The sequence below is a fragment of the Brienomyrus brachyistius genome, chromosome 22 (assembly GCF_023856365.1).
Source record: "Brienomyrus brachyistius isolate T26 chromosome 22, BBRACH_0.4, whole genome shotgun sequence".
Taxonomy (NCBI): Eukaryota; Metazoa; Chordata; class Actinopteri; order Osteoglossiformes; family Mormyridae; genus Brienomyrus; species Brienomyrus brachyistius.
The window spans coordinates 5,547,478-5,558,601 of NC_064554.1; the positions used below are offsets into that span (position 1 = coordinate 5,547,478).

General features: G+C 41.8%; 1 protein-coding gene across 1 annotated transcript; it reads left to right on the forward strand.

The window, feature by feature from the left end:
* Window positions 1–10,866, forward strand: LOC125718496 (serine protease 27-like). The gene is made up of 6 exons (XM_048992386.1): window positions 1–420; window positions 7,021–7,038; window positions 7,436–7,598; window positions 9,551–9,819; window positions 10,020–10,171; window positions 10,302–10,866. Exons 1-6 carry the CDS (start codon window positions 366–368, stop codon window positions 10,626–10,628), a joined length of 984 nt encoding a protein of 327 aa, XP_048848343.1. The 5' UTR covers window positions 1–365; the 3' UTR covers window positions 10,629–10,866.
* The last annotated feature ends 258 nt before the right edge of the window (window positions 10,867–11,124 follow it).

Genomic DNA, 11,124 nt, shown 5'->3' on the forward strand with positions numbered 1-11,124 from the left:
ACCCCCATGCCCTTATTTCAGTATTGAGCCGATCAAATAATGATCCGAGAAATGAACATCTTTCTGACCTTGGGTGAGGCCCCCGGGAAAGGCGTGTACCGCAGACTAACGGCGTGGCAAAATGGGGCTGGTTTCTCTCATAGTACTTAGATATATAGGCCTACCTGCAAGCTCTCTTTTACCAAGAAGGTGACGTTCGTCTGTGTCAAACTACGCACATATATTTGATTGCTAGGTAGGATACTTAGCTTACTTAAACTGTAAATATATAAATAAACAAACGAGCTGATAAAAATCAGCAGACAAGGGAAAAGTTTTGAAAGGCTTATAAACTTTTGATTGAAGATACCTGGAAGCGGAATAAAATGATTGTGTGGAAGAGCGCCTACGCTGCAGCGGCGGTAATTCTCCTGGCAGCAGGTACTCATCAACCGTACATCCTAACCTTTCACTTACTATATGTCTACAGCAATACACATCTATAATTGCGTCTGAACACTCATAAAATAGGCCTGTCACACCCATTTGTATTTATATTAATTATCTTCGTCGAGATGTGAATAATGATTTTTTTTTGTCTTTAAAGCGATAGCACCCATTGCACCAAACAAGCAAATTATTAATATTAAGTTATCTGCCATTCTACTGTAGAATGAATCTTGACTTTTTCTGGTGTATTACATGTTCAGACAGACGTGCCTTCCAAATAATACGACACAATGGTTATAATACTTTTAAATAAGAAAGGGCTCACTGAGATTTAAAAACGGTTAATTAATCATCTGATTAAACATTAGTTAGCCGATGAAATGAGATAAAAGTGTAAAAATGTTAAAACAATTAAAATGGAACTGTAGGCTACTTACAACAAAAAAAACTTAAAATCTGGTAAACGTAACTGCGTATATATCTATAGACTTAACGACAAAACATGAAAAAATTGAAAATGCTTTTGTATGCGCTATATTCTTGTAAAATATATATCAGCGGTAATCGCGCTTCGTTTTTATTATAGCATTTATTTACATATTCCAGTAAGAGCTTGAAATCCATCAACAGATAACCCTATATATAAAGGCGGATCTGCGCATTAGACATTAGGCTATTTAATCCGGACTCTGCGATTCAGTACTCATAGTAATCACGTGCGCTTAAGTAATAAATGAATTATGATGCATCTTTAATCCTTAAGCAGCTACTATATTTGTCATGATTTGTACTTAAGTAGTAACTGCATGAGTTATTACTAAGTATTTGTACCCCGTATCCGGTCAAGTAGTGTTGCCAACATAGCAAATGTTCATGTCGCTGTCGAGTGTTATGAATCTCGTTTCCTTCATATTTTAAATAATTTTACATCAGATACCAAATACAAGAGGTTCACGACTAACATGGCAGACATGGCAGCGTATTGCTGCCACCGAGAAAAAACGAAATGTTTCTTTTTATTTCGACATAAGTATCCCGTTATTACGAGATAAGTATCGAGAAAAACGAGAAAAACGTTTCACGGCGACTTAGTGATACTGGCTTATATATGAATTTGCCGAGTACATACTGCAATGCAGTTAACATCTAACGAGGTGCAATTAAAGCATACAATAAATTATAATAAATGACAGATATGAAAATGTAAAGTATGTAAAGTGTGAAGTGTATAGTTCTGTGCAAAATATACGAGCTGGTCCGTGGCTTAGGTGCGGACAGGAAGTACAATGAGAATGAGATTGTGCTAGGAAATATGAAAAGATGCATTGATGAAAACAGGAGATTTACAATGTACAAAATGAACAGTTGGTGCGAATGAATGAGCAGGTAGAGCAAACAAACACAGTGTTCAGACGAGGTACCAAGTTGTGTGCGGAGGGGGGCGGAGTGGAGAATGGACTTCGAGCACAATAACATCTGTGGGGAGGAAGCAATCCTTTAGCATAATTCCTAAATTCCACCGTAGATTTGGATGAAACTTTGGGTACTTGTCGGATATAGAAGAATATTCTCAAATTGGAATGGGAGACACAATATGCTTCTTTACAAAGATTTCAACAAATACACTGACTAACCTAAAACTCGCAGTATCTCGTCCCCAGCGCAAAGTGAAACGTGATCAAGTTATGTAAACGAATCAAGATAATATAACATACCCATTATGTTATAAGGAGAAACGCGTGTTGTTTAACTAAATCATGTAGATTCTTATTTTAATCAGATGAATTAGTATTACATTACCGCAAGATTTTCTTGTTTTGATTTTGATTAGGTCAGAGGTCGGCAACCTTTTTAAAGAGGTTTTAAAGATCAATTTTCTCCTAAATGTCTGGCCCAAGATTTACAAAGAGCCACAATGGGTAAAGAAGGGGGATTGAGATACGAATTTTTAATGTGATATATGTATATATGCACAATCTATGTATATTGAACAAAAGTTCAAGTACTTACAAAAACTATTATAGAATTTTTATTTATTTATTTATTTATTTATTTATTTTTAGGGGGGGGGGCATCTCCGGTTTAAATCTTCACTCTCCACTTCAGTACTGTAACTGCTGACTGAGCGGTGCAAAACTCTGAACTGTGTTGGCAATAATATGTAAATCGAAGAAAATATAATAATTTTTACGAAGACCTGGGAAGGTGTGGTGATTATTTACTACAAAAAAAGTATACGAAAGAATTAGGAATCTCAATAAACGCTGAAGCGTACAAACTGCTTAAGAAACCCCCGAAAGCATACCATTTAACCAGAGAGGTCATCTCGTTTTAGTGAATGACTTTGAGGAAGATGTAAATTATGCAGTGATGACCTAACAGAATCGTGCATGCCTCATTCACATATAGCTAAAGAAATATTTGAACGAAAAATAATCCATTCATCCATCCATTTTCCAAACCGCTTGTCCTACTGGGTCGCGGGGGATCCGGAGCCTATCCCGGAAGCAATGGGCACGAGGCAGGGCACAACCCAGGATGGGGGGCCAGCCTATCGCAGGGCACACTCACACACCATTCACTCTCACATGCATTCCTACGGGCAATTTAGCAAGTCCAATTAGCCTCAGCATGTTTTTGGACTGTGGGGGGAAACCGGAGTACCCGGAGGAAACCCCACGACAACATGGGGAGAACATGCAAACTCCAGGCGGAGACTCGAACCCGGGTCTCAGAGGTGTGAGGCAACAGTGCTAACCACTGCACCACCATGCCGCCCCACGAAAAACAATATTAACCCATAAATAAATAATTTATTTTTACGAAAGTATTATCATAATATGTTAAGACATGAAAATTTGAATTCGTCTATCGTTATGAGAAGAGCCGTAGCCGCGTGGCTCGCAAGCCGCAGGTTGCAGGTAACAGGATACGTTAATATCTCGTTATAACGAGATAATCTCGTATTTTTGTTATATCGAGATAATTTCGTGCGGGACGAAGAACACGAGGGCAGGCGTGTGGCGAACGAAATGGGTTTTATTTAGAATAGAATAGAATAGAATAGAATAGAATAGAATAGAATAGAATGCATTTTATTGTCATTGCAGGAATGTACAACGAAATTAGGTGTGTCAGATTCAATACATCACTAGCATAGGTCTGCATATTAAGCTACACACATTCAAAATAAGAACACGAGCAAAAACCTTTGAGCGTCTCTTTGGGCATGCGTATACAAGGTGGGAGTATATAAGTAGTTTCGGAATGGTGCTATTTACAAGTTCTCAGTATATTGCATTTTTGTCCCAGTCATGCCCTTGGTGGGGGGGGGGGGGCACTCAATATTTCAATGCAATGAACAGTCACTTAACTGAGTTCAGTTCTTTGATAGCGCTCTGGTAGAAGCTTTTTAGCAGTCTGGAAGTACGCGTCTCAATAGATCTGTAAGGCCTTCCAGAGAGCGGCAGAATGATACGCTAACTTATACAAACACGGAATGGTGTTTACCAGATCCGAGAGGGGTTAGATGACAGTGCTAGAACGCGCACGGACTAGTGAGGACGAGACAAACAGGTACTTAAATACACAGACTAGCGAGGGGCAACCAGCGTCAGATGTGGCTCATCAGGTCCATGTGGAGGAGCAGACAAGAGAGTCAGGCTGACATGGCAGACAGGACGTGACAACAGGGATCAGGCCGATGTGTAAAGGTTAATGTGCAAGAATCACTGATTTCAGTAAACCTATGTACTGCAAAACTGTGTATCATAACAGCCTTATGTCTGTGCTTCCCGAATTTTACAACTTTGTTGATTTTGCAACCAGGGGAAATAACGCATGGAACTATACTTACTGTAATGTAGCAGACGTTTACGTAGCGTCGCTCTCCCCCATCTCAGCCAGTCGGATCGCATCGCACTGTTCCTGACTCCTGCATACAAACCCTGCATTGCCAGGGTAAAGCCCACAGTACAGACCGTACAGGCTCCACCACTGTGTCAGAGAGGCAAAGCGCCGCTACAAAATGTGAATAGAGCAGCACTTCAACAGCTCAGACTCTCGTTGCATGTGGCAAGGCATGAAGTCCATCACAGACCACAAAGGCAACAGTAGCAGAAGTTCACCCATCACTCCCTGACAAGCTGAATCACTTCTTCTCAAGGTTCAACAGAGTTGACAACCAACCCACCACCAAGCTACCACTGCCCATCCTCTGGTCTAACATTGGCACCACACAAGGTGAGAAGGACCCTAAGCCACATCAACCCCAACAAAGCTGCCGGCTCGGAAGGGGTTCCGGGGTGGGTCCTGAAGCACTGCGTGGGACAGTTCGCAGCAGTGTTCACCAGCCTGTTCAACATCTCAGAACAGGCCATCGTTCCCATCTGCCTCATCCCTGTTCCAAAACCGGCAGCGGTCAGGTCCCTGAATGACTATCATCCAGTGGCCCTGACCCCCATGATCATGAAGTGCTTTGAAAGATTGGTCCTAACTCACGTAAAGAAAAACATCCCACCTTCCGGGGACCAACACCAGTTTGTTTATAGGGCAAACAGGTCAACTGAGGATGCTGCCTCACTGGCCCTTCACACTTCCCTATCACATCTGGAACAGAAAGACAGTTATGTATGGATGCTGTTCATTGACTACAGCTACGCCTTCAACACCATCACCCCAAACACTCCCTTGTCTACAAAACTTAGGATCAACTTGAGCCTCAACACATACCTGACTAATTGGATTCTGGACGTTTTCACCAGAAAACCACAGACTGTACACATGGGCAAGCACTCCTCCACTGTCATAACACTACACACTGGAGCATCATAGGGCTGTGTGCCAAGTCCTCTGTTATACTCCCTCTTCACACGCGATTGCAGACCCATCCATGATTCCAACATCATAATCAAGTTTGCAGATGACACCACTGTGGTAGGCCTGATGTCGAACTAGTCAGCCTATAGAGAGGAGGTTGAGAACCTGGAGAGCTGGAGCCAGGACAACAAACTTGTCCTCAACCTGAAGAAAACCAAGGAGCTGATCCTGGACTTCAGGAGATTGACACACAAGGACCACCATCCTATCAACATCAGCAGCGAGAAGGTGGAGTCTGTCCACTTTAGATTTCTTGGTGTCTATATCAGCCGTGACCTATCCTGGTCAACAAATTCAACAGCCATGGTCAAAAAAGAACTTACTGAGAAGCCTATAGAAACTTCGACAACAGCTGATGGTCAACTTCTACAAGTGTGCCATAGAGTCCATCATCACTTACTGCATTACAGCATGGTACCCAGGGAGCACCTCTGAGAACAAGAAGGCCCTCCAGAGCATCATCAAAACAGCCCAGAGGATCACTGCCTCGCAGCTTCCCACCCTAGAGGAACACTTCAGAACCTGCTGTAACTGCAAAGCCAGGAACATCTGCAGTGATCCAGCCCACCCTGGGAACAACCTTTTTACACTTCTGCTGACTGGCAAGCGTTACACAGCCCAGCACATTCACATAGCAAGACTGCAGAACAGTTTTTTCCCCAGCTGTCATACTGGTAAACATACTGCACTCATCCCCTCAATCACAACAGCACCACACTGAACTGAACTGAGACTTTTCACATCACAGATATCAGGCACTACACACCCCGAATATGTACTATATCTCATCACCACAATTATGTTCTATGAAATCCATTATACCGTGCAATACTGTTGATTATGATCAAAATCTTGCAGTAATACTACAATCCTCAATCGCTGCATTTCTCGGGTACAAAAAATCTTGCACAATAACTCGTGCAATATTCCTCTTATACTTTTCTACTGTGTATTTGTAATTGTACATTGCTATATGCTATTGCTTTTTTTTGTAACATTTTCTTTTTGCTTGTATAGTTTTTATTGGGGCTTCTACAGGATCTCATTGTACTTGTACTGTGACAATAAAGATATCTTGTATCTTGTATCCTGTACAGGTGGCATGACCTGTCATCAGTCTCATTGTGTGTGTAGTACATAGCCAGCTCACATACACACTATACAGCACAAAGGACACATATCATTTCCTGGTTAAAATCATCACCCAAAACTAGGTGACAGGCGACACTGACATACAGATTATTACCCTTTGCAATAGTTTGCCCTTAAATATCAAAACTGCCCTGTCTAAAGAAATATCTAAGTCCCCATTAAAATTTCATCTATCTCAAATAGCGTTTGATAAAAATGGAGCATGATATCTTTGACTTTACTAACTCAAAATTTCATTTTATTTCTTTGTCTGTCTGTCTGTCTGTCTGTCTGTCTATTTGTGCATTTATTTATCTGTCTGTTTGCCTGTTTATTTATTTATTTGATTAACTGTCTAGTTATTTAACTTTTCATTCATAGTTTCTTCTGTTTTCATCCTTGATATGTCTTAAAACGTTTTATTGGTTTCTCTATTATAAAAAAACCTCAGATTTCTCTATTTATTTACTGTTAATTTCTGCCTGTTCAGCACTTAGGTTGTTTTAAATATGCAGCAGCAACCTTTGACCTTGACATTGCTTATTACCATAAAAACGTTTTTTTTTTTCGTTTGTTTTGCAGAATCGCTCGCACAAAATGGTAAGTTCATTGCATTTCTGTAGTTCCTTCTTAGTGATCCACTGCTTTGTGTGTCAATGCATTTGCACTTTTATTAATAAATAATGTGTTAAATCTATTTGTATAGTATATTATAGGGTATTGGCCATAAACTCATAAGGCTTAAACTCATAAAGTGCTTTAGTAAAAGTCCTGTACCAATACAGTGCACTGCATCAGTACAGTTGAGAATCAGTCAGTTCAGTCATAAAATCTAAATAAAATTATTGCTAAGCTACCTGGCTCTTGTATCCCTCCAACACATGGACTCAGTACCTATGTAATGCTACTGGACAGTCAAAAAACCTCTAAAATAAGCAAAAATGTGCCAGTTTGTTCATGCTCAACTCTTCACCTGCTCACCTCTTCCCCCTCCCAGTCTGTGGTCAGGCTCCACTTAACACCAAGATAGTGGGGGGTGTGGACGCAGGCCCGGGCAATTGGCCCTGGCAGTGCAGTCTGCGCCTGAATGGCTCTCACGTCTGCGGAGGATCCCTCATTAACAATACATGGGTGCTCACTGCTGCCCACTGCTTCGAAAGGTGAGTAAATAACATGACGTGCATCTATCTTCTGTAACTGCTTATCTGGGTCAGTCTCAGAGTGGAGCTGAACACAGGACACAAGGCAGGGTATACATTGGGTGGGATGCCCGTCCATTGCAGGGAACTGTATCACAGACTATGGGCAATTCAGGGACACTGATTCATGTTACACAATGTTTTCAGACTGTGTGAGGAATATACAGCGCCCGCCACGATTATCGGCACCCCTTGTAAAGACTAGGGTCAGAAAAAATCCACCTTTTAGGGAAGTTCCTCCATCTTGCACTGAAAAAAAATGACAGGAGTCCAACCTTTCATTGAGACAAATTTATTCAAAGAAAGACAAATCCTTCATCAAGAAATAATTATTTTCAATAAAAATATGCACCACAATTATTGGCACCCAGCATTTAATACTTTGTACAACCTCCCTTTGCCAGTATAACAGCACAGAGTCTCCTATAAAGTTATGCAAGGTTGGAGAATACAGAGCAGGGCGTCTGAGACCATTCCTCTTTACAGAATCTCTCCAGATCATCCAGGGTCCTAGCCCCTCTCCTGTACATTCTCATCTTCAGTGAGGTTCAGGTTGGGGGACAGAGATGGCCACGGCAGAGGCTTGATTCTGTGGTCAGTTAACCATTTTTGTGTTGATTTGGACATGTGCTTAGGATCATTGACCTGCTGGTAGATCCAGTGATGGCCCAGTTTTAGTTTCCTGGCAGAGGCAGCAAAATTTTGATTTAAAATGTCCTGGTATTTCACGGAGTCCATAATGCAATATAAAATTTCCAGGGCCTTAGGAGGGAAAACAGCCCCACAGCATCACAGATCCTCCACCATATTTTACCGTTGAGATCTTTCGGTTACAGTTGGTTCTTTTCATTATAGCTTTTCATCATCCTTATTTTTACCCCATACCCACCTTGAATTTTGATTGCCAAAAAGCTCCATTTTTGTCTCTCAGACCATAAAATTGCACGAACTGCAGGCACTTACGTTTGTGGTTAACTGACAGACGAGGTTCCTGTCTGGCATACAATCCAAATAATCTGTTAGCATGAAGGTAGAGTCGGATGGTTTTTTCGGAGACGTGGTAACCCCAAGATCTTATTGGTCTTGTAATTCACCAACAGTAATCTTTGGAGATTATTTTGTCTCTCTTGCGATCCCCCTCACTGTATGGGGGCAAAATAAACTTGTATCCTCTTCCAGACAGGTTTGTAACGGTTCCACTATTTCATTATTGTCCTAATAGTGCAAATGGGCATTTTCAGATTAGTAGTTATGTTTTTATACCCATGACTTATGAAGGTCGACACACTTTTCCCTCATTTCATTTGTGTGTCTCTTATTTTTCCCACGTTGATGGATGACTAAGGGAATTTGGTCTTTGCATCTGCTCATGTTTTTACCCCAGTTAATCAGGAAGTCACGGATTACAGCATGAAGGCTCCTACACACCCCAATCAACTCAAAGATCTACAATTTACATGGCAAACATGCTTCAGTTACATTGTGTTTAGTATATTTTCCAGGGCTGCCAATCATTGTGTTTTTGTTAATAATAATTATTGTTTGATGAAGGTTTTGTTTCTTATTTATTTATTGAAATGAAAGGTTGGATTTTTCTTTTTTTTTAGTGTGAGATGAAGCTACTTCACCAAAAGGTGGATTTTTTCTAACCCTTTCAACGAATCATTACAAGGGCTGCCAGTAATTGTGGAGGGCACTGTATGGTCATGAGAAAACCCATGTAATCATATGTAGGACGTGCAAAATCCACACACGCACACGCACACACAGAGCTGGGGGTGGGATTGGAGCCATCCAGCCCTGGAGGTGTGAGGCTAGAAAGTGAATCACTGTGACGATGGTGTATTAATTCCTCAATAACGCTCTTCAGCTTCACATAAAAAGCATCTTTAAAAATTCTCTGTCCTCCGCAGTGCATCTCCTGCTTACTGGAAAGTGTGTGTGGGTCTGCAGACCCAGGAGGGAGCGAACCCAAATGGACAGTGCAGTGCCGTGAGCTACATCTTCATTAATCAGCTTTACGACAGTCTGACACATGATAATGACATCGCTCTAATGCAGCTCAGTACCCCTCTGAACTTCACCGACTACGTCCAGCCTGTCTGCCTGGCAGCCAGCAGCAGCACCTTCTACAGCGGCACTGAGACCTGGGTCACTGGCTGGGGTGACATCAGCTCGGAAGGTCAGTAGGAAAATAAGCCCAACCCCCCCATGCCCAGTCCATTGCCCTTCCATTGCTGGAAGTGAATCTTTGTCATTATCTTAACGTTCTCTGCTGAAGCAGATTTACCTTCAAAACTTCACACTGCAGGTCTGTCAGCTTTTGTAAAACGCAGTCAGCCCACTTGTCATCATAACTAAATGTTTTTTTTTCCACACCAGTCTCCCTTCCATCACCTGGGATTCTACAGGAAGTGCAAATTCCTATAGTAGGAAACAAGATCTGTAGCTGCCTTTATGGAGCAGGAAACATCAACATCACGAACAACATGATATGTGCCGGTCTCCTACAAGGAGGGAAGGACTCATGTCAGGTACAGCAGCTTCATAGTCATTTCCAGGGCATGTAGCTGAGAGCTGTCCCTGTGCTTACAGGCTTCAGTGTCGGTATATGAAAGAATTTCATAGATGGTAATTTCTCTACTTGTGATAATGTACTTGCAGGGAGATTCTGGGGGTCCACTGGTGGTACGGCAGGCTTCTGCCTGGGTCCAGGCCGGGGTTGTCAGCTTTGGTGTCGGATGTGCAGAACCAGACTTCCCTGGAGTTTACACCCGGGTGTCCAATTATCAGAACTGGATCATCTCCATCATCACCTCTAACAACCCAGGCTTTGTCACTTTCACCTCCAGTGGCAAAGATGATAGTAACAGCACATGTCCTGAAATTGGTCTTAGCTCCTCCTCCGTGACCAGAGCCTCAAACGTCCTCCTTCTCTCCCTTCTCCTCTTTTTAGCTCCTTCTCTGCTGCATCCTTGCCTCAAACTGTAAACATTTACCATTTTTAGGCATTAGAAAAAACACCAGTGAGAAGCTATGTGCTGGAGGTCAAATGCCAAGTCAAGTGACATAACAAATAAAAGTCTTATGGAATTCTGGGGCAATTATATCTTAACTTTCAGCCTGTGCGACTTTAATACTTCATAATAAAAGCATTCCCTTATACTGTTAACTGTAATACTTCCTCCTCTTCGTCGCCCAATAAAATCGTCATTAAGAGTGTCTCGTACTGAAGCTTTTATTGTGTCTGTGATGTCTTAACTAACACTCAAAGCACCCATATCATTCATAATGGCCAGATGCATTTCCACAGTAGGGTACCTTTGTGCTATTCTATAGTACTGACTGCCATTCTTTAAAATGTTTAACGCGGTTTCGAGTGCGCCATGTACCATGAGAAGGGCTGTCATTATGCTTAAAAGTGTGAATTTATACACCAAATTCATATCGATCTAACTGTTGGGGAGGAACTGTTGGTGTTTGGTGA